Source organism: Kryptolebias marmoratus, linkage group LG10 (assembly GCF_001649575.2).
Source record: "Kryptolebias marmoratus isolate JLee-2015 linkage group LG10, ASM164957v2, whole genome shotgun sequence".
NCBI classification, from domain to species: domain Eukaryota; kingdom Metazoa; phylum Chordata; class Actinopteri; order Cyprinodontiformes; family Rivulidae; genus Kryptolebias; species Kryptolebias marmoratus.
The window spans coordinates 21,982,227-22,006,021 of NC_051439.1; the positions used below are offsets into that span (position 1 = coordinate 21,982,227).

A 23,795-nucleotide genomic window follows, 5' to 3' on the forward strand; every position below is an offset into this window, starting at 1 on the left:
GATGTGCATCCACAGCTGGTAAACTTCTGTAGTCACCTGAGCGGTCTTAGTAAACACAAAACCCTCCATAACTCGGTCGGTTTTACTGATATTGAGCTAAATTTCGGTGTGGTAGTAGCTGAGAGTCATCTCCAATAAACAGTCTGAGCATCTGTTTTTTAAACCTTTGACATTAATTATTAATGTCACTGCCTGTCTGTGAGTTGGAGCGGTCAGATCTTGGTTTTAAATTTATAAAAAATGTAAAATAAGAAATCTACGTCAAAAACTGAGCATTTGTAGGATTGTAGTAATGAGTAAATGTTGTAGGCAGTCAGATTGATTCTATAGAGTTCATTGATAACGTTTTAGCAGACCATGTTTATCAGAATTACAGTTTTTAACCTTCTAAAACCCTTATAATGCTTTTTAGGGCACTGTCCCGCAAAGTACTTCCTCCTAATAAACAATGTATTACTCAGCTTGCTGTGTTTTGTTTTGTTCTGTGTGTTTTCCAACTACTTTGACAAATTTAAATGGAATTAAAAATGTTTTTTTTTGTGTGTGATTCAGCCTCAGTTTTTGGTCTGCAGGACAAACGTTACACCTCGCCTCATCTGATTTTACGCATTTAAACCTGCCGAGTCAAACAGAGGAGAGTTTCTGTTTAATAATCCATTTATGAGGCTAAAATTAGAAGCTAACTGATCAGTCAGCAGCTGAAAACTAAAGGCAGAGAGGAGACAAACGACAGCATGGTCGGCTCATTTCCTGTATCTGTAACTGTATATACATGAATCGCAGGTGGAGGCGACTCTGTGGCTTTCTGCAGCTTGTCTGCTGGAGCTCAGAGCTCAGTTCTGTGGTTTTGTAACCTCCAGGCTGTATCTATTGTTTGTCCTGCCTCACCAGGAGGAAATCTAACTAACTTACAGCCTGAGATGCACACATGACATCCTTTCAGCTACTTTTAGGGCTGTTAGTGTTTTCTTTTTGATAAGTTTCATCAAAATCCAGTTCATTCAGGGCTTCTGGTGTCCATCTGGAAAAGAATTAGCATTTTTACCATATAGTCTCCGAGTGTTTGGTTGAGTTTCTCATCTACCCTTAGAAGACATAATCTACCATAAAAAAAGGTTCAAAATGTCTTAGTCCTGCTTGGGTGGGAGTCAAATATAACAACAATAAATCCAACTTTCTTTGGTTTTTCCGTTGTTTTTTTTTCATTTCCTTTTTAGGGTTAGTTAGTATTTTGAATTTATTTTGCAATCATGTTTCCCGTTGTCACTATAGATTTCTTCTGGTATTCCAAATGTTAAAATTAATTCTTTTACAACGGCCTTTGCTGCTGTTAGATAATCTGGATTTGCTGTAGTTTGTTTTTTTTTCCTTCACATTTGTTTAACTCAATGAAATCCACACAAACGTGGATTTGTGCACAGGTCTTGGCAGAACTTTTGAAGCAATTTCTTCCAAGCAGTCATCAGAATCCCTGGATGGTGAGAGATTAAGAAATGTGGCAGCGCTGGTGCCACTGAGTCTAACGCAGACAAGTAAAAAGCCGAAGTTCGTTTGTTATCGCCATGCTTTTGAGTCAGAACAGAAGGCATGAATCCATTTTTACACCCAACAGTTTGGATAAAAGGTTTAAAAGTTAATCTGGTAGACCCAGAACTTGTTTTATTTTAACAAATGCTTGTTTTTTTGCTGCCTTTGGAACATCATAAATCAATGCAGTTATAGGAGCTGCAACAGATGCATAACCTATAATCCAACTTCTGCAGAAATAAACGGAGGCACGAGTTGTTTCGTCGTTCTTGGTTTAGGTTTTCTATTTTCATCCAATCATTTTAACCTCTTGGGGTAAGTTGTAGCCCAAACATTTAACAGTAGTTTTCAACAACAGCTTGTAGGTCCTGAAACTTTCTCCTTCCAGCAGATGGAGCTGCTGTCTTTTCTGGAAATAAAGGTGTATAATGATCACTCTGGCCTTTCAGAGATCTTTGATTATTGGTTCAATATTAGTTTCAGCGTCTGATTTTAATGGATACTGTCTCTGGTGTGGCCTGTAGGAAGACGTGGGAGTAAATTTTACTGGTTCCACCCCTTTAATTAAACCCACATCTGCAGTTCCCTTTGACAAAAGAGTTTCGGGCACTGCATGTAATGCACGTTTGTCTTCTTCTGTGGTTAAATTCTGTCATTTATTCATTTTTTCTTTCAGTGACCCACTCCCTGAAGTATTTCTACACTGCGTCTTCACAAATCCCAAACTTCCCAGAGTTTGTTGTCGTTGGTTTGGTTGATGAAGTTCAGATGTTTCACTATGACAGCAACACCATGAAGGCAGAACCCAAACAGGACTGGATGGAGGAGATCCTCTGCAGGTGTGGAGGGAGTGACGACTCACCCAACAGGAGGAGACTGGAACCGCCCACCAGGAAGTAAACTTTGTAGATCACCACAGCACAGGAATGTCAAACTCCACAGCTGGATGATCCTTACTGAGTGTTGATAATCTGATTAAACATTTGGAATGATTTAGTTTCAGGAGTTTCTACTGCAGTTGTTAAAGCTGTGATTGGAGGTCTTGTCCTGCTGGGGCTCATCATCATCGTTGGAGTCATGTGGTGGGGAATAAAGAATAATGGTGAGGAAAAAAACACATAATTAAACCTGCTTTATTTATAACAAAGCTTGTGTTTGCCTTCATGTTCCTGTAACGTCTGATATTACAGTGAAGAGCACAAATATAATAGTTTAATTGTTTATTATTAGTGATGGTTTTTTTCTGTATTTCAGGGTTTCAACTGACAAATAGTAAGTAATTTGCATATTTATTTTTCTATTGAAGTTACTTGTAGTTTTAAATGAAAGTTGTTTTTTTTAAAATCAAAACAGAACAGATCTGCAAAACCATGTATCTTAAAATGTAGTTCTGCTTATTTTTCTGTAGCTTCTTTCCTCCTAATCTTCTCCTGAAGACGCAGAACCCCAGAAGGTAAGCACTGTTTTTCAGTTTTATTTTATTTTCCTTCTGACTTTATCCTTCATTAATCCATCTTGAAAATGTTCTGGAAGCCTAAGAATCTGCTGTTTGTAACAAACGAAAGCTGCATTTGTTCAATTTTTCTCAACAGGAAATCGGTGAAAAGCAGAAGATGATGGAGAAAAACAGTTGTTTTTTATTTAGCTCATCAGGAAATATATAAATCTGGAGCAGAACCTGATTGTTCTATTAGATTATTCTCTCAGGATTTGTTTTATTTTGCCTTGTGCTTCCAGCTCGTCTATAAAGGGCTGAGATTTTTATTAAAGTTGCTGTTTTATTAAATATGTGAATTCTTTTTTAAAGGCTAATGTTTAATTCTTTGAGTCAGTAATATGTGGAGGCAACTGTTGACACCGTTTGTGTCCTATCCCTGTAAACAGTTTTATTTTTGGATGTGGTAAAAAATACTCTTTATTGTTTCTGTAATTTGTATTGATAGGGGGTTTTGAAGTAAATAAAGTGTTTCTGGAAAAAAAAAAAGGGTTATTTGCATTCTAAAGCTGGTTCACATGATGTTATTTATAGATTAATAGCAATAAAATATTTGTATATTTTACACACAGAACGTTCAAACGAAACGTGCTGCAGAACTGGGTGTTTTGGAAGCATGAACATTAAAAATTTAAGATTTAACATCTTAACTTTATGTGCAAGCTGCTGCAGAAACACCACTTTGTTATTTAAACAGACTGAATTAGACCTCTGCTCTAAACTCTGACCCGTCTGCAGACTGGAGGGTTGTTCAGCCGGACTTCAGCTCCTTGGAAACAAAAATAAACAAAAGGATAGCTAAGTTTAGCAGAAGTTAGCGTTAGCATTAGCAGTATAAGTCAGAGCATAATTAGTTGTAGCAGAATTAGCTTTACTAATAGTGGCATTAGTGGTATTAACAGAAGATTTGAAGAGATCTCTGTATTTTAATAGGGATATTTTCATAAATAAAATAGTTTATATAAGTATAAAAGTTACAGAAATTAAGTCATAGCGCTCATCTCCTGAAAGAGTTGAATGTTTTATGAACGGGTTAAAACATTAGAAAGTCACTAGAAGAGATCATCAACCACTCGATCTGAACATTTAATGAGTCAGAGACAAACATGAAGCTTCCTGCTTTTAGACACAACCAGAAAACAGAAAAAAAAACTAAACAAGCCTTCATCTGAGCATGCTCAGTAACCGTTAACCGCTCGTTGTGGCGTTTACGTAACTGAGACAGAAAACTGCTGTTAAAAAGAAAGATGGATGGAAACAAACTGATGGGGTGATTTCTGAAAGCTTCTTACAGGAACTGAACCTCGGGCTGTGTTTGAAATGTTCCTTTACTCACAACGAAGCAGACCGGTTGGAGTTTTTTGCGTTTTGAACGCAGCGTTCTTCATAATTATAATTTCATAAGCATTTCCTGTCGCAAATAAACACCAGAAAATATGTTAGAAAACACCTGAATGTAGAGTAATGGGCAAATATGAGAACATCTAATTAACATCATCAGTTTTTATAACACCGGGATTTAAAATTAGTTACACTTTTTCGTGTATCGTATCGTTTCACAGGTTCCTGTTTTTAAAATTATGATTTATTACCAATAAAAAATGAGCCACACATTATTTATATTAGAGACATCTGGATAATTAAAAACATTTTCACTGATTCTGACGTTAGGATTAGCCTCAATTAGCCTGCTGTCATCTCAGGCTGCCATTATGGTCTATTTACATCGTTGTAGCGTCTGTTTCCTGCACGACAAAATGGCTGCCTCAGTAAAAAGTGAGTGAGTGAACAACTCAAACACAGCCTCGGAGTGTTTTATATTATTATTATTATTATTATCCCACATTTTTGATGCATTTTAATGAAAAATAACCGAATGAGACGTAAAACAAGTAAACATAAATAAATGGTTTCAGCTTGATGAGCGGAACCTCAGGTGATCACCTGCAGCCAGGTGAGCTGAGGTGGGCGTGGCCTGTCTGAGCCGGAGTTACCCTGCTGGAGGCTGACTCAGGATCAGTTTGTTTGGTATAATTAGAGAAAGACGTCAGACTCTGAGCAGTAAAATAAGCTGAGAACCCACACAGAGTTCTTGTTCCTGCAGACCTGCTCAGAAACCCCAGGTTCTGGTTCTGTTTCTGGTTCCGGTTCCGGTTCTCTACGTGGGAGGAGGCCCGTCGTAGCGCAGCATGACGCTGAAGGACCGGGCGAAGTTGTTGGAGAGCGAGCAGCTGTTCCCTTCGTCCATGAGCGGCAGCAGGAAGGCGAGGAGCAGCAGCGCGAGGAGGAGGAGCCACAGGAGGAGAGCCAGGCGACAGATCCGCTGCAGCAGCCCGGGTTTCTGCCGACACACACAGAACACGCTGAGCGGGGCCACAAACACCCGGAGCCACGAAGGTGTGTGTTAAACAGGACGGTGTTACCATGGTTACCTTCTGTAGCGTCGGTTTAGGGCCCACCTCCTTCTGATTGGCCGTGAATTTATGCAGAAACAAAAAACAGTTTTTAGATTTTAAAATGCTGACTTTAAACAAAACAAACAAACTGCACAACACGCCACTTTAGACTTCCTGTTTGTCTACAGAATAAATGTCATCCTGACAGTTAGAGGGAATAAAACTACCTGCAGACACGAGGCTGCGCTGCCACCTGCTGGTTACACGGCAGCATTACAACGAGAGGTGACGCTCAGGGAGATTTTTACTGAATTCAGTCCCTTCAGGATTTCACGAGGTATTTTCCTAAAAGTTGTGATTTTTTTTTACTAAAATCAATAAACAACCATAACTTTTAATATATAAACCAAAAATCCTTCCTAGTTTTGTAAGATAATTACCAACAAGGAAACTGGTTTGCTGAAATCTTTGTGGGCAAATGTGAAGCATTAGCGCACATTTTGGCTTCGGTCGCTGCTCCTGCACGCTCCCGGCATTCTGATGTTAACAGGAAGTGACGTCATGTGTCTTCTTCCTGAGTTATTTGGGGTTATTTTGTATTCCACGCTACACAAACCCACAAAGAAGAGACTAGAAACGGTGGCGAATCACTTTAGAAACAATAAATATTGGGTTAAAGTTGCGGCAAAGTTGCGATTTCACAACATTGCGAAATCCTGGAGGGTCTGAAATATTGACAGAATTGAACCTTTAACAGCTCCAACATCAGCTAAACCTGGAAATCTACCAGCCAGCTGCTGTCCAGATGTTTTCTCAGGCTGCAGAATCAGTGATGTCAGCATTAAGTAGCCCCTTCGAAGACATGAAGTTTTTTTTTTCCACTCTGAGATGTTGATCGCGTGCATCTGTAACAGTCCAGTTAAAGATCCCAGTCGAGCTAAAACCGTTGCTCCAATGAAACAGGACAGAGTTCTGACCGACCCGGTCTGCTGCGGGTTCAGAACACCAGGGTCGAGTTCTCTGACTGTAAGGTCCAGTTCGTCTCTCACCTTACGGACGGTTCTGGCCCTGGTTCCGATGTCCCTCAGCTTGCTTTTGTAGAGCAGCCAGCGGTACCGGACCTCCTCCAGACCTTCATCGTCATCAGGAGTTTCCTGCAGCAACATCTGGAACATCTGCTGACCTTCAGACACTCTGGACCTCAGACCCTGCAGCAGCACGACACAAAAACATCTTAATGTTTATAAAGTTACCTTGTTCCTAACGTGTTATTAACGTGTTAATAACGTGTTAATAACGTGTTATTAATGTGTTAATAACGTGTTATTAATGGTAACATCTCTTTCTGACTTGATGTGAGCAAATATTCGGGTTCATTAGAAGAAAAGAAGGAGCAGAAATCAGGTAAATCCTTCGAAATAGAATTTATTTTCATGTGTTTGTATTTATTTTTTATTTTTCTAACAAACTGATTTAAATTTTTAAATATTTAACAGATTATTGATTTGTTTTCCTCAGTCGTTCACTCTGATCCGTTTACCTGCAGGGTTTTCTGTCTGCTTTGGACCTCCTTGGTGCCGAGTTCGGCCCAGTCGGTTTTCAGGATCTCTGACAGAACTTCGTTTTCTCCGGACAGCCAGGCTTTGAACCGGGCCCAGTCGGGTCCTGTGCTGCCCTGCAGAACCCAAACACGCCTTGAATCAGTGCTCAGTCCGATCCGAGAGGAAATCAGAACCTCAGCAGGGCTGACGGTGATTACAGCATCAGGACCCGGGTTCTGACAGCTGAAACCGGGCCCAGTCCATTCTGAAGAACATCTGGACCGACCCGGTTTTTCCTTTGATTAATTCAGGAACAGAAAGGAGTGAATGGAGCAGATGTTTACCCTGCTGCCGTCTTCTCCTCCGGACCGGGCCGTCACCTCGGCGCCTGCAGAACCGTATGATGATCTGATACCAGAACCGTCCACGTCCTGTCCTATAGAGCCGAATGTACCGACCGTCACCAACGGAGGGGGATGTTGTGTCTCCAGCCGTCCTCTCCTCACAGCTGATCCGGAGTCAGTCTCTGTGGAGCCGTCCAGCAGCCTGACAGAACACAGAAACACTCAGTCTGACCCGGCTCGACCCGTTTTACAGAACCCCACCCTCATCGCCGGCTCTGTCACCTACCCCTGCAGATTCAGACTCAGATCGCACAGAGACACCCAGAGCTCTTTGAGGCGCTCCGTGTCTTTCAGGATGTGGACCTGCCCGTCCCTGGAGGTTCTGTTCAGGACCTTCTGGACCTGGACGTCCATCTGGTGCACCTGGAGCTCCTTCTCAGGGAACTCCGCCAGCGCCCTCTGAGGAGAAACACGGAGAACATTTGTCCTCGCTGAGGGACCAGCGAGGACAACCAGGTCCAAACAGTCATTCAACAGGTTCGTGGAGTGTTAAACATCTCTCCTCCTGCAGAACCTGTGGAACCCAGCCCCCCGACCCTGATGGCGTCCTCGGGTCGGTCAGAACACTGACCTGAGCTTCGGGTCGGCGCCCCTCCACGCTCCATCCTCCCAACGAGCCATGGAACGACTCCAGCTTCTGTCTCATCACCATCATCCACTTCTCCATGTTCAGCAGGTTGCCCTGGAAACGCTCGTGGTCCGAGACGGTGTCCTCGGCCTCCTGGACCTTCAGCTGAACACAAAGGAGACATCAGCTGGATGTCTCAGAGACAGATTTTATTTTGCAGTTTGCAAAGACTACCTTTAAACAAAAACAAGAAAGTTACATTTTATGTCCATTTAAGCTGAATTTATGTAACTGCTCTACTTCCTGTTTTGGTCAAAGATCTTCACTAAAAACAGTTCTGCAATGATCATCGTTTAAACTGACAAAAAAGAAGCAGCAGTTGCAGAAAATAAAGACGAGGTAAACAGCTGATCTCAAAAAAGCCACAAACACACAACATCTGCATCACATGACCCTCCGATCAGCTGATCGTACGGGTGAGGAAAGAGACAGGGGAACGTCGTCTCACCGTCACCCTCCTCTGCAGCTCGGTCCAATCAGCACACAGTTTCTCATACGGAGTCCTGCTGCTCTGACCGGATGAAACCAGCGTCTCCAGCGCCGTCAGCTGGGCCTCATCGTCCTCCAGCTCCTTCTGAAGAACCTGGAGAGACAGAGACACGGTCATTCTGCAGCAGAGAGGTCCTGGAAGCAGTCAAAGCTGCCTGCCACCTACCACCAACTGGTCCAGCTGGCTTTTCTTGGCGACGATGTCGGGCTGGAGGACATCAGCGGCCTGTAGTCGATCCCTGAACACCATCAGCTTGGACAGAATCAGCTTGTACGCTTCATCAAAGTCTTTGGTTCGAGAAACTAAACCCTGAGAGGGAAAAACAGGTTGGAGATCAAACTTTCACTTTCAAGCCTGGACTAAACTCAGTTTATTATTTAGATCTTATAACTCAGAGCCAACAGAGTCTGATGTTATCTACAGTCTGATAAAAAGCAGCCAATCAGAGCAGCCGATCTGTCCTGCAACCTAACATGTTCCCGTTTGTTCAGCTCTCAGATGAACGACACGTCGGACCGATCAGAGGGAACAGCATCCAGGTCACAAACAGAGAAAAGGTATCTGACATGTTTTCTTCTCGCCGTGGGGGAAACCGGAGCTAAACCAAACATTTCACCACATTTCTGACGCAAGTCAGAGGCAGGAATCTGGAATGAGTTTCCAGCAGTGAGACAGGATCCTCCATCCTCCAAACACAGCAGGAGAGCTGCAGGAGGAAAACTGGAACCGGTCAAAAAGTTTAAACCTGGAGAATAAAAACGAGCAGAGAAAGGAGCTGAAGCTGCTGTGAGCCAAACCCTCGCCTCTGCAGGTGTTTATTTATCGGGTTTTTAACAGTTTGACCAATTAACATCAATAACTGCTGCAGCTTTCCCATCAGAATGGAGCACAGAGCTGCAGTCTCCAGCTGATCTTCTGTACCTCCAGCCGGCACTTCCTCTGCAGCAGCTGACCGTGGAGCAGCTCTCTCCTCCGGACGACGGTGCTCAGCTCCTCCTGCAGCCCGTTGGACTTCTCAGGACCAAACACGGAGTCCAGCAGGTCCCCCTTGACCTGCAGCAGACTGAGACGCTCCTGCAGCTGGGCACTGTCCTTCAGGAGACACTGAAGGAGGGGACAGAGAGGACGCAGAGTTAATGGTTCATTTCAGATCAGATGTTAGAACACGTTGACCTCCTGATGTCTTCTTGGACGTGTTACCTGGATCTTCTGCAGCAGGACAGAGATGTTGGCGAAGTCGGCGACGTTGCTGGAGGCCTCCATCACCTGAGAGACGGAGAGGCTCCACTGGGAGAAGAGCAGCAGGGGGTCCTGCAGGACGCTCCTCAGCTCCAGCTCCGACTCCGAGCACAGTCTGTTCGCTCGGCACTTCACGCTGAGACACACAAGAACCCGGCATGAGAACACGGAACCGAGAACCCTGCGCTCCGACGTCACCGCCCGGTGGAAACTCATCAGGAACGCAGACAGTCTGATATTTCAGACGGCGCGCAGATGCCTCCAGGGTTTGACATCAGAGCACAGACTGATACCTCTGCTGTTTCCATGGCAACGGGAGACTGTCTACAGGTGGCGTGGACCTCGTTAACCCGCCAGGACCTTCAGCTCTCTAAAACCCGAGAGTTTTCTCTGAAACTCTGTTCTGAGAGGTTCTGTCGGTTCGTGTCGAAAACGTTCAGGTCGAAGAGAAACGTTCAGACTGAAAAGCGTTGCAAAGACCTACAGAAGTAACTGATAAACGACCCGGACCGACCCGCAAACAGGTCTGGTTCTGATGAAACTGGTCTGAGAATAAAGCCTCTCTTGATGCTAAATAATGTTGTCCAGCAGTTCAATCTTTTTTAAAAAGCAGCAGAAGGTGTTTGTAAAGATAAACCAACAGACTTGAGGGAAAATACAGTTTACCACAAATGATTGAAGCTTCAAAAACAATAAAATCTTTTTTATGATCTTAGAAAAATTCATGGTTTTCACCTGATAATCTATTACTTATTTAAAACGACCGGATGTTTTTGTTTATCTGAGAGTTTCTGTCTCTCCTTTAGAAGTCAGATTTTTCAGATGTGAGCAGGATCCAGAATCCCGGCGCCGGCGGATCTGTGGTTTTTGTTAACCACAGATTGTATTTTTAGCTGCTCTGTGTCGTTTCCGCTGATCCCTCGGCTCGTTCTGACAACTAACAAAGACAAAGAATCATCGCAACAAAAGAGTAAAACTAACAGGTGTTTTTCTGTATAAGAGTCAGGTCAAACGAGCCTCCGGAACAGAACAAAACCCGAGTAACTCTGAGCTTTAAATATCTAAACGAGCTGCTCGTTAAGCTCCATGAACCCCTGAGAGAAGCAGTTAAAGCAGACAAATAAAATCCAACTTTTTGCAACCCATTGAAACTTTGAATGACGTTTCAAAGAGGGCCATTGACTGTTGCCTGACGGGGACATTTTATGCAGTTTTTTGCAAACTTTGTCTACGTCGTATGACATATTGTTACTAAAAGTCTAAGCACGCCATTCCTGATCGAACCAGATGCTCTGATGTTAAAATATGCATGTTTTTTTATTTACGGGGGGTGAAAATGGACAAAAATTGTGACGAAAACCAATTAGAACAGAACAACAATGTTTCAATTAATCGGCACCCTTAATGACAATAACCCTGAGGAAACAGCAGCATGGTAAAATAAACACTGACAGCTTTAATTTACTGAAGAGATTCTGTCACACACACACACACACACACACACACACACGTTACCTCTGATGCTCTTTAACAACAGCCAGAACGTCGTCAGACAGGTGATGAGAATCCTCAGAAAACCTGAAGAGATCCTTCAGCTGAGACTTCAGCTGCTCCACCTGAGACTCTTCACCAGCCAGAGTCTTCCTCACAACCTGAAACACACACAGAGCAACAGTATAAATTCAATCAAATTAAATAAAGTTTTACTAATTAACAAGTTTGTTTCTGTCTGACCCAGTTCTGGTCCAAATTTCAGAACAGTGGCAGAATAAATTGAAGCTTTTTTCTAAAATATCAACAAACTCTTTGCAGACACAATATGTTTTGAAAGCTGTCAATCAAACGCTGTAAAACCAAACTGAATTTATTTTTATTACTTCCATCTAAAGCTCAACATCTGGCTGAACCTGGTGTTTCGTTCCCCACGGTCCCGTTCTGGACCCGTACCGAGTATTTCTTCCACTGGCCCACCATCTGCTCCTCGGTGGTCTCCAAGCAGTTCCCGGAGTCTTGGGTCTCCTCCAGCTCCTGGTCCACCCCCTCCAGCATCTCTCTGAGGCGCCTGATGTTCTCCCCCAGCTTCTGGCACCGGGTCAGGTACTGGCTCTGCGAGTCCAGTCTGCAGCGCAGGCCGTCCTCGGCCTCACACAGACCCTGTCTGAGGCGCTGCCAGCCCAGCCTCAGCTCCTCGGCCTCCTCCTGAACCGCTTCGGCCCCCGCCGGAGACGTGTTGGCCCTGACGGCGTCCGCCACGCCTTCGATGTGCTGCAGAGTCTTCTCCTCGCAGGCCACGCTGTCGTCCAGGGTCTGAGACAGGACAACACAGAGGGAAACATCTGGAAACCCAGCTCAAGGATGATTTTAGATAAACTGAGGTCTCGTCGTCAGGCCTGGTTCCGCCCGTCTCACCTTTAAAGCTCTCAGTTTGTCCTCCGCCGTGTCGTCTCCATTCATCAGCTCCGTCAGCTCTTTGGTTTTGGACAGCAGCCAGAACTGGAACTTCTGGGCGCAGCTGTTGAACATCTGGTGCTCGTCGCTGATCTTCCGCAGCAGCGACAGACGCTCCTGACGGGACAGAAAACACGCTCGGTTTCACCGCACCGTTCGGGCTGTTTCCGAATCCTCCCGGTAAAGCCGAACGTGTCCCACCTTGGCTCGGTCCCGCACGTTGTCGTAGTCCTCCTGCAGCTTCTGCTGGGCCTGTGGGTTCATGCTGGAATCCTGGGTTCTGCTGTGCAGCGCCGCGGCCTCGTCCAGCAGCCTCTCCAACAGCGCCACCTGGCTTTGGATGTCGCTCAGCGCCACCTCCTGCTGGTCCACCTGCCACAGCTTCTCCTTCGGGCCCAGCTGCAGCTCCACGTCGGTGTCCAGGCCGCAGCGCTGCTTCAGCAGCCACAGCTGGAACTCCTCGTACGCCTTCAGGTACTCGCTCCAGTGAAGCCACACCCACTCGATCCGGCTGCAGAGACGGGAGCGGGAACGTTAGCGCCACAGGATGGGAAGGATGGGAACAACGGGACTGGAATAACGGTGGAAACAGGATGGGAATGATGAGTAAAAAATGGCTGGGAATGATGAAAACACTGGATGGGAGTATTGTGAAAACTGGATGGCAATGATATGGAAAAAGGTTGGGAATGATGGGAACAACAGGAGAGGATTGTTGGGAAAACCTTCTGCCCTGGAGTTTAGAATCTCAGATGAGAACTCAATCATCCCTGACATGAGCATCAGAGACTCCGCCCACAAACAAGCCCCGCCCCTTTCTTCCTGTTTATCTTCTGCGCCTGGAAACTGATTTTATTCCTTTAAATTCAGATTCTAAGCTGAGGTTTAATGAAAGCTGAGATTCAACAAACTGAATTTATTTATGAAAACAGTCAACAAGTTCAACATCTCATTAACCAGACTTTAAAACAACCATCAGAAGCCTTTGAAGTTTCCTGTAAATCCATCAGTTCACCTTCTGGTTTTAATAAACTCTTATCATTTAAATATTTTATTTGTTGTTTAACCTACATGTCTCTGATTTCTGACTTGTTTCATCTCCGCTCTCAGCAGGTTGGAGGTTATTTTCTACTCAGAGCTACAAAAACATTTAGAGTAGAGGTTATTTCGGTGCACGAGAATGTCACGGTTTAATCTTTCATGTTGAAATGACATTTGAAGTTAAATCTGTGTCTGTTTAAAGTCAGCTACATGCTGACAAGATGACATTTATTTACCTCTCCGCTCATTATCTGCTCCACACGTTCGCTCTCAGCTGACTCTAAATCTGGAAACGAGACGCCGAGGGTCACCTGTGACAGTGGATGATGTGGGTGCTGGTCTCCTCCCACAGGCTCTTCAGCTCCTTCAGTTTGACGTTGGTGCTGCTCTTCAGCTCTTCATCTCCGCTCTGCAGGAGGTTCTCCGCCGCAGCCAGAACCTGGTCCATCTTGACCTGGCCCTCGTGCGCTGACTGATGGATTTTCTGCACAGGGAGGAGGTAAAACACACACCTGCTTGTCATATGCACCGATGTGAACCGAGTCTGGATGTTCTCCTCCAACCTGAACACCTCAGTCCTCTGTCTGAAACACAGAAAGAGCGATTTCTCCTGAATGATGCTTCCGACGGTCGAATCTCCTCCGAGAGGTGAGAAAGGTGTGATGCAGAACCTGCAGCCGAGACTCAGGTGGTGCAGAAACAGAACGAGGAGGAACCAGGATGATCTGATTATCAGCCTTAAAGAACTCTGGACACAAGAGCCTTCATGACGATGTTCAGGACAATAACTGAGGAACACGAGGACTGACGTTCATGTCTCAGTGAAGCAACAAGTCAGGAGACAGACATCAGCCTGCTCAGATCTGAGCGTCTTCTTTAAAATTAATATAAACATCTTAATTTGAAATGTTAAAGATTAGGCCAGTTTGTTGGATTAAATCCCTCTCATAAAGGCCGAAGTTTTAATCAAAGGCGAGCTCTTACTTCTAATTTTTGGTGTTTTCAGAATGACTCGCCCCTTTTTTTCCACCGTTTTCCTGGTTATAAAATGAGGTAAGATGAGTTTTGCTCAAAGCTCCAGAGAGCCACAGGTTGCAGAGGAAGCTGAAGGTTCAGACTGAGCGAGGAGGTTTTATCTCAGTGCAAGTTTGTTGTGATGAGGAAAAACAACTTCTATCTCTGACAGGTCTCTGCAGGAAATCACTGCAGTGTTTTTAGGAACTCGAGCATCACCACATGAATACTTGTACGGTGTGTAACACAGGGACTTCTGCAGAAGTACAACAGAAAACCAAAACAAACAATTCGGAAACAGGTTCTCCTGCCTCGTTTCCACCAAACAGGCTGACAAACTGCAAGTTTCAGGAGGGAGAGGTCTCGAAACGATGACAGGAAACAGGGTTAATGTTCTCCTCAGCTGCAGCTCCAGGAGGTGATTATTCACAGCTGCAGCTCATTTTACAACCAGACGCCTGCAGGAGCTGCGGCGCGCCGGGCAGAAACATCAGCCCGGGTGGGAGCGGCTCATCAACAGATGCAGTTTGTTCTCAGAGCTCAGGTTTTACTCCGGTCAAACTGAATTAACACAAAACAGAATCCGGGTTTCTAGTTCCTTCTGCTGAGAACGTGGAGTTTCTATTTTTATAGAAACTTCACGTTGATATATCAAATGTTTAAACTAATAAATTGGACCTTTTTTGGAGGAGAAAGGAGTGTAAATAATGATAATTTTGAATTTAATGGCAGCAACACATCTCAAAGTTGGGGCAACAAAATGCATTAAAGCCAGGTTCTGGTTCTGGTTCTGCTCAGGAACACTGTCTGTAAACACAGCTCACCGTGCCGTCCACAGATGCTGCTTAAAGCTCCATCAGGCAAAGAAGAATCTAGATGTGAACAGATGTGTCTCCTCTGGACCAAAGAGGATAACTGTTGTGAGGTCAGCCTGCCTCTCTGATGGTATGGGGGTGCATTAGTGGTTTTAGAACAACATCTGCTCCCATCCAGGACTGTTGAACAGACAGAATGGGACAATCTCAGGTCCAGATGTTTACAGACTGATGGAGATGCTGCAGAGGAGAACATCTGGAACCTCTTTAAACAGATGTGTTGCTGCCATCAAATATTTCACACAACATTCCAACTTCTTCAGAACTGAGGTGTGTTTCTGTGTTTTCCGTGAACTGAAACACCTTCAGCAGCAGCTCGGATCAAACCGGGACCCGACTCACCTCCGTCTCCCTCAGCCGGGCCTCCAGGGCGTCGCGGGGCCCCTGGGTGTTGTCGTTGGCCCTCAGCCTCTCCTGGACGGCCTGCATCCAGGCGAGCGCCGCCTCCAGGCAGTCGGAGAACTCCTGCAGCTCCTGCTGGGTCATGACTGCGCCCGAACCTGCAACGGGTTGAGGACACACGGACAGAGGCTCAGGTATTTACTGCTGACAATAACGATGTTCAGACAGCAGCGGAATCTCTCAGGGTAATCAAAACAAGTAAAAAACCTTCAGAGTGAAAACGCTGCATTCTCCTTTTAATTCGCTCTGGGTAGAAACAAAAATCAAAGTAATGTTCTGCAGTTTGTCAAGATGTGATTAAAAAATGCCCCGAATTCCATGAGCGACCTCCAGACTGAAGCAGGAACTCGATGTTCTCTCAGGAGAAGCAGTTAAACGGAAAAACTTAAACTGCAGAGAGACACGGAGCGGGGCGGGGCCTAATACTTCTTCTTCTTCTTCTCCTTTTTCCTCTGAGAGGGAAACAAACGTGGAGCTGTGTTTCCTGAATGACTCATTCTGCCCACCGCAGCATTCTTTCTGCACGTGTCGCCTCCAGCTCTGCAGATTTCTCTGAGGTTTAAAACGTGTTCAGATGTTTCTGCATGTAGCTACAAACCAACCGAATGACTGACATGGATTTAACTCTGTGTGTTTTATTGTTGCAAAGTCACAGGACCTGAAAGTATTTACATTTACATTTAAAACGCACGCTGTGGATTTATCATCACATATTTTCACATCATGTTTATAGAAGCTAACTTCATTGTTTTAAGTAAAAAAGCAGAAAAAGACGCAGATTTTTGACCAGCTGATCAAACTCGCCTCGTTTAACTCATCAGATCTGATGGAGACAGAATTATCGATATTTAACTTTTATTTACAGATATTTACCCATAAAAATACAATAAGATTTCTTCAAATATGCTTCAGCAAACTAGCTCTATTTTACTTTAAGGTTTTAGCTACCATTTTACTACTCTTAGCTAAGCTTTTGATGCATTTAGCTTTCACTTAGCCTTTTGCTACTTTTAGCTATTGTTTTGCTACTTTTACACTTTAGCTAGTCTTGGTTATGTTTTGCTTCCAGCTAGCCTTTTGCTGCATTTAGCTTGTAGCTATTATTCTTGTGTTGTAAAGCAAAGACTGATCATTGATTTTAACCACATTACATCCCTCTTCCACCTTAAGTCCTGTAATTACAGCATACCTCCTTAAACACAGGTGTCTGTCTTTTATCCATCTGAATGTAGAAACAATGTAAAAAATATATATATATGTTTGATGTTTTAATTGTTTCAGATTATAAATCATCCTGTATAAACTGAGCATGCTCAGAAGATAGTGACTGAGCAGAAACACTTTAAATAACCCGAAGTGTCCCTTTAAGACGCTACAGGTGTTTAACACATATGGAACATAAAGTTCCTCCAGGTTTCAGTCTGAATGAGAACATAAATCTGACTTTAGGAGGTTTTAATTAAACTTCAGGACTGGTTCTGATCTTCTGCAGCAAAGGTATGGAGTCATACCCGGAAGTACGGGAAGAAACTACAATTTTGGCGGTTAAGTGAGAGTGACGCAGCTCAGTGACGTCAGGTGTATTTTGATGCGACGCAGAAACATAAATCTGCCTGAAGATGACTGACAGGTATGCACTGAACACCTGTGCAGTGAAACACAGCTGAGAGCCTCCGCGGATCAACCGGAAACAGATTATCTGACAGCTGATTCATCGGAGGTGACCGACAAACAACATACGGCGAGCTGCCGCCGGAAAGCTGTCTGTAAACAGCTCCGATAAACAAACAAACAGCGCCTCCGTCTGTAAACAACCCCCAAACAACCGCAGAAACACTTACAGCTTCGCTTTCTGGGCGGAACTCCGTCTGTTTGTTCGGGACGGAAAAGTTCACGGAGACCGGAAGTGGAGCCCTCGAGCTGCGTTCACTGACCGCTCGGAAACGGCAGCTACGCTGCAGCTGCCGGTGTCAGTGAGAGCGGGAAACGCTATGACGAGAAATGAAAATAAAAGCCGAAGATGAGGAGAAGCAGATTCTGTGGAACACCGAGAGAATAAAAACGAACTGGTGTCAGAATGAATAAAAATAAAACGCATTTTTACAAAATAACTGAACAATCCGACGACCATGAAGCCATCATGTTTCAAGTATATATCAATAATGTTACTGATGCTTTTTACACATAAATAAATAAAAGAATACATGACAACAAAAAATAAACATTTTTCTTATTTTCACATATATAGCTTTTTATGCTATTTGTTTCTTTATACTGTATTTATAGATTTACTGTATTTTTACACCATTTTGTTTTATTGTCTTTCTTTTTGCCTGATTTATATATTTACTGTATTTCTTTCTTTTTTCTTATATTGCTGCAAATTTTCTTATATTGCTGCAAATTTCCCCTGCTTGGGATCCATAAAGTGCCATCTTACCTTCATTTCATTGGTTCAGTTTGTCATTTGGTTCAGTTTATGCTTTCAAAATATTTGAAAAAATGTATAAAAACTACTATTCAATTTATTAATTTTATTGTGTTATTTGTACTTCTCCCTTTTCTGTTCTGTTGTTTGCTTTCTTTCTAATTACTAATGGGTTTTTTTGTTCTTAATCTATGAACAGCTGCTGTATGGGGAAATAATTTATCACTTAGTTTGTCATAATATTCCTCTAAAAGTACATTTTGAACTTTTTTAAAGCTATAAATATGCACTAGAGTTGCTATTCTTTATGACCTAGAACCTCAATGAACAGTTTATTTAGAGAAATAAATAATTAGAGAAGTTAAAAATTTAAAAAGGTAAATCATTTTAATGACAATATAAAAAACAGAAGAAAATTAGATCAATTTAATAAATAAAGTATTAAAAAGTAAAAATAAATCAAAATGCTTTTAATTTTCTTTTTTTTTTTTTTTGCATTTTTTACAACTATAATACCTTTGAGTTTTATTTCCGTTTTGTTCCTTTTAATAATCATTTAGTCTTCATTCATTTTTTTATTTATTCTAACAATATTTCATACAACTTTAACACTTAAACAATTTTATATTAAACTTATCTGTTCGGTTTTATTAAAATATTCATTTAAATATCATCCCCAGGCTGTACATTATTTATATAACTGCTTGGTTCAGCAGAAAAACAGAACACATCTGGACGATTTGAGACGAAATGACTCCATCGGATGATTTTCTGTAAGAACAGATTCAGACGCCGCCGTCGGGGAGATGAACACACCTGAAACAGGTGAGTTTGGTCTCCTCAGCAGCTTCATGTTGGGAACTGAGCGACATGAAACGGGTGAAAGGAAGTTTAACAAGTCAGGGTTTTTGTTGTTCATGATCACATTTATTACATCTCAGTAAACACACAGAAACATTCTTTTTTTTTAACCAACAAACTTACGTTCAGTGAAGACAGGAAGAGCTTTCGAACAGCTCAGTTTTATACAGCGAAATGTGGAAACTGTCCATTACAAACACCGTTCATCAGCTGCAGGTTCAACATCTGACGGTCTGTTCTGATCGACTCTGAGCCGTTTGTTACAGAAACGCGTTGGCGTGGTTTCTGATCAGCTGAAAGCGTCAGGGAGGATCGGAACGAGGCGGTGAGACGTTCAACAACTCCTCGGTTCAGCGTAAAACGCAGCTCTGTCGGAACGAAGACAGGACGTCCTGCAGGAAAGGTATGCAGCTGCAGGCAGATGTGGAGCTGCAGACAGATGTGCAGCTGCAGACAGATGTGCAGCTGCAGACAGATGTGCAGCTACAGACAGGTATGACGCTGCAGACAGATGTGCAGCTGCAGACAGGTGTGGAGCTGCAGACAGGTGTGCAGCTGCAGACAGCTGTGGAGCTGCAGACAGGTGTGCAGCTGCAGACAGGTGTGCAGGCAGCAGCTGTGAACTCGTTGAGAGTCATAAAAACAGTTTGAACTTTTTGAAAAGTTGAACAATCTACACAGATACAACAGAAATGATTTTATAAAACTGAGTTTCTGGATCAAAGTGGATTTCATGAGTCCAGCTGTGAAAAAAAACAACATTTTTATTAATTTTTTTTTTTAAGCCGTTTTAAAACTGATGAGTTTTATTTTGACAGAAATGTGTTTGCGGATGCATCAAAGGGAGCCAAACTAATCCGTACGAATAAAACTTCAGCTGAACCTGAACTAAGCTGTCTGTCAGAGCTGGTTTCCGTGCATGCTCACGTGCACATGAATGTCGCTGCAACATCGTGACAAATTACCTGCAGTGAGTCTGTAACAAGATACCTCAACAATCTGAAGATGTGTTGTTTTGTTTTTTTTAACTGGACTGAAACGCTTCCTGGTTCTGTTCTCGTTCTTCTCAGCAGGTTTCATGTAGAACAAAGAGACACCTTATAAAAACTAATAAACTGAGTGTACAGCATTGAGTTGGATCATTGTTGAGTTTAACTGGGTTTATTATTTTTCCCCCTCAGGGGAGAATCTGCAGCTGGAACTGTGGTGTTCACATTTTTACTTCAGTTTATTTTCACGTTCTAGCACCCTCTGCTCTGTCATCATGTTGTGTTTTTCTGTTTGGTTCCTTTGGGTTTTAATTTTCTTTTCTTTTTTTTTTTACACAGTGGATTGAGTTTCAAGTTGTGGTTCCGTCTGAATTAAGCTCTGGTCGGTAAAACGTTCCTCTAACAGAAATGTCGATGAATCAAAGTGAATCCTGTCAGTTTTCACACGTCCAGGCTGAGACAAAACAATCATATCTGAGTGTCTGGTTGTTTCTGTTTGCTGTCAGGTGGAACGCTGAAGAACATTCGAGCTGCTGTGTGAGGAAGAAGAAATCAAGAAGCAGATTTCAGTCAGAGACCTTTGAATGTCCTCAGGTTCTGCTGTGCTCCTGCTGTCCATGAGTGATGTTCTTAGTGTTACTGATTGTTGGACTTCTCGTCCTTCTGTCTCCACCTGGACCTCCTCGTGTCTCTCAGCAGTAAACTGACCAGTAGATCAGGTTGAAGAAGATGTAGGACCCGGGGAAAATCATCCGGGAGTACTTGTCGATGGCGTGTGTGTTCTGGATGATGTTGAGGGCTCGCAGACTCTTCCTCTTCTTGGTAGCGGCGGACTCGCTGCTCATGGACAGGTGGACCACCATGTGCTCCGACTTCTCAGGGACCTTGTGCTTCTCTTCGAGCTCGTCCTCGGGAACCATGGGCTCCTCGGTGTAGCCGGCCAGGCTGTTGGTGTCGGCCTCGCTGTAGGTGCCATCCAGCATGGTCATGGTTCTGGTTTGGGAGATGCTGCAGGTGCAGGGCAGCGACTGAGAGGAACAGATACACAACATGGTGAATATTACGGCAAACACATTCATGCCGACAAACACAAAGACGGCGTAGATACAACTATAACTCACCTGACAGCAGCTAGAACTCACCTAAAATCAGCTATAACCTACCTGAAAGCAGCTATAACCTACCTGACAGCAGCTAGAACCCTCTTAAGATTGGCTAGATCCAACTTGAGTGCACTTAGAACACATCTGACAGAAGCTACAGCCAACATTAGAACAGGTATATGTCACCTGAGATCAGCTAGAATTCACCTGAGATCAGTTAGAATTCATCTGAGATCAGCTAGAATTTACCTGAGATCAATTAGAATTCACCTGAGATCAGCTAGAACCCACCTGAGATCAGCTAGAACCCACCTGAGATCAGCTAGAATTTACCTGAGATCAGGTATAACTCACCTAAAATCAGCTATAACCTACCTGACAGCAGGTAGAACCCTCTTAAGATTGGCTACATCCCACTTAAGCGCACCTAGAACACACCTGATAGAAGCTACAACCAACATTAGAACAGGTATATGTCACCTGAGATCAGCTATAACCGACCTGAGATCAGCTATAACCCACCTGAGATCAGCTATAACTCACCTGAGATCAGCTAGAAGTCACCTGACAACAGCTAGAACCCACCTGAGATCAGCTATAACTCACCTGAGATCAGCTATAACTCACCTGAGATCAGCTATAACTCACCTGAGATCAGGTATAACCTGCCTGAGATCAGCTAGAATTCACCTGACAACAGCTAGAACCCACCTGAGATCAGCTATAACTCACCTGAGATCAGCTAGAAGTCACCTGACAACAGCTAGAACCCACCTGAGATCAGCTATAACTCACCTGAGATCAGTTATAACCCACCTGAGATCAGCTATAACCCACCTGAGATCAGCTAGAATTCACCTGACAACAGCTAGAACCCACCTGAGATCAGCTATAACTCACCTGAGATCAGCTATAACTCACCTGAGATCAGTTATAACCCACCTGAGGTCAGTTATAACCCACCTGAGGTCAGCTAAAACCCACCTGAGATCAGTTATAACCCACCTGAGAGCGGGCCCTCTCCCTCATCTTGCGCTCACGGCGGTCCTGAACGGTGGACAGGTAGTTGACGGCGGCGTACTCGAGCACAGAGAGGAAGACGAAGACGAAGCTGACCCACAGGTAGATGTCCACAGCCTTGATGTAGGACACGCGGGGCATGGAGGCGTTGACCCCGGTGATGATGGTGGACATGGTCAGCACGGTGGTGATACCTGCACACAGACACGCCGATCTGCAGGTTATGACTCGGACCTGAAGGTTCCTCCCAATGTTCCCAACAGGAGTTCTACTTTACCTAAAGAGACTCTGGCGGGGACGGCCCGCCGGTCGATCCAGAACGACACCCATGACAGCATCACCATCAGCGTGGCAGGAAAATACGTCTGCAGCAGGAAGAAGAAGATGTGGCGCCGCAGCGTGAAGTTGATGTAGAGACGATTGTACCAGCCTGCAAACACACACAAACAGACCCACTCTGAGGGTTACAGAACCCTTACAGAACCAATACAGAACCCATCAGAGTCCGGCTGCAGGGTTATTGTCTCCCCAGCACGCATGCAGGCGTCTCTGACAGCTAGACTCCAGCTCACAGATTTTGTTTCTGAAAGATGTCAAAAGTTCTGATTTCAGTCAGGTTTTCTTCACCGCATCTTGTTTGCAGAACAGCATGACACCAAGTCATCAAATATTCATCAAAACCCAACAGAATCTGTCTGGTTTGTTGTTGATCACTGACTGGAGAACTTTCTGCGTTTGTTTTCTGTTTGGATGGGAATTTTAACCAGACGTTAAACAAATCAGTTATTTGTAAGAGAAACTTTACATAAATTTTAATTTCATATTTTAATTCAGTTGTTCAAGTGAATTAGGCAGGGTTACAAATAAACTTTGGGTTTGTGTTATGACCATAAAATGTTTATAACTCTTTAAATTTTACAGATGCTGAGCTCAAATTTGGTGTGGTAGCAGCTGAGACTGATTTGATTACATATTCCAAGGCTAACGGACTAAACTTTGTCATGTAAAGCAGCAGGTGATGTTAGTTATTTATATTTTTACACAAACCTGTCAGCAGCATCCTGTCGTGCCTCCTGCAGAGGTGAAAATAAACCAGACGTACCTGTGCTGCTGTAGAAGGCCAAACGAGATGTGGTGTGGAACTTCTGGATCAGAAACTGAGACAAAGAGATTCTGTCGTCGGTGCTGAGAGACTCGTCTCCGCTCTTCCAGTACAGCATCAGGTCCTCGTCCGTGTAGGCATCTGGAAAACACCCGACATGTTTGTGCTTTAACGGAGTTAATCTAAAGCTTCTTCCAGCCAGTCTGGAATCAACAAAAAACAGAGAAATTATGTTTTCACAGAGCCGCAGAGTGAAGGCTGAGCGCTGAACGACTTTAGGTTAAAGCTAAAAGCAGCTAATAAACAGCTAAAAATCAAAGATTACAAAAGGAGCAATGGTTTTTTGTGGGGAAATCATTTGTAAATAAAGTTAAATATTCTGAAAAGCAAACCAAAAGTCACGGCTCCCACCTTCTGACTTAGCTGAACGTTTTGATATATGATCGGCTAAAACAGTCTGCAGAAGTAGCTGGGTTAGGATGTGATGATTCACTCCTCCGCCTCCTGCTGTGAGACTGAAACCGCACGAAGGTCTGCGGTTCTTCGGGGAGCTCCTCAGCCCTCAGAAGAACCCTCAGAGAACCTGCTCATGTTTGCTCTGATGCGTTTCGTCAGTTTGGAACAGAATATGATGAAATGTGAAAAGTTTGCGTTTCAGAAGGAGCCTCCAGGCCTGTGCATGAATTGTGCACGTCCAGCGAAGACGAGCGGAGGATCTACAGCAGCCTCGGTCGTGTTTTTGGTTAATGATCTTCTTCTCCGCTGTGGAGCTCATTAAACATGTGAAGGTCG

The 23,795-nt window shown here is 43.8% G+C and overlaps 2 protein-coding genes and 1 long non-coding RNA gene across 5 annotated transcripts in view; 1 reads left to right on the plus strand and 2 right to left on the minus strand.

Annotated features, from left to right (window-relative positions):
- Positions 1-2,429: 2,429 nt before the first annotated feature.
- On the plus strand, positions 2,430-3,511 carry LOC108245048. The gene is made up of 4 exons (XR_001808955.3): positions 2,430-2,629; positions 2,782-2,799; positions 2,936-2,980; positions 3,120-3,511. It is a non-coding gene; the product is annotated as an uncharacterized LOC108245048 (long non-coding RNA).
- A 578-nt stretch (positions 3,512-4,089) lies between these two features.
- Positions 4,090-17,466, minus strand: syne3 (spectrin repeat containing, nuclear envelope family member 3). Of its 3 annotated transcripts, none has more exons than XM_017431690.3 (18): positions 17,342-17,466; positions 15,441-15,598; positions 13,521-13,693; positions 12,370-12,679; positions 12,130-12,285; positions 11,668-12,027; positions 11,236-11,372; positions 9,682-9,856; positions 9,403-9,585; positions 8,647-8,790; positions 8,440-8,574; positions 7,935-8,096; positions 7,590-7,762; positions 7,304-7,505; positions 6,959-7,093; positions 6,468-6,626; positions 5,455-5,487; positions 4,090-5,363 (listed from the first exon to the last, which is right to left on the minus strand). In XM_017431690.3, the coding sequence occupies exons 2-18, from the start codon at positions 15,582-15,584 to the stop codon at positions 5,181-5,183; spliced, it is 2,964 nt and encodes a 987-aa protein (XP_017287179.1). In that variant the 5' UTR covers positions 15,585-15,598; positions 17,342-17,466; the 3' UTR covers positions 4,090-5,180. The 3 variants fall into 3 exon arrangements, with proteins under 3 accessions (XP_017287179.1, XP_017287178.1, XP_017287177.1); XM_017431689.3 differs by lacking the exon at positions 17,342-17,466 and adding an exon at positions 15,708-15,896 and having other exon boundaries at positions 5,455-5,484; XM_017431688.3 differs by lacking the exon at positions 17,342-17,466 and adding an exon at positions 15,708-15,896.
- Positions 17,467-20,122: 2,656 nt separating this feature from the next.
- The window catches only part of gabrr2a (gamma-aminobutyric acid type A receptor subunit rho2a), a 20,073-nt gene continuing 16,400 nt past the window's right edge, over positions 20,123-23,795 (minus strand). The window contains exons 6-9 of the mRNA XM_017431651.3: positions 23,004-23,144; positions 22,179-22,331; positions 21,887-22,095; positions 20,123-20,806 (exon numbers count right to left, since the gene is read on the minus strand). Of these exons, the coding sequence (XP_017287140.1) occupies positions 20,471-20,806; positions 21,887-22,095; positions 22,179-22,331; positions 23,004-23,144 (839 nt within the window). The 3' untranslated portion in view covers positions 20,123-20,470. The remainder of the gene's footprint in view (positions 20,807-21,886; positions 22,096-22,178; positions 22,332-23,003; positions 23,145-23,795) is intronic.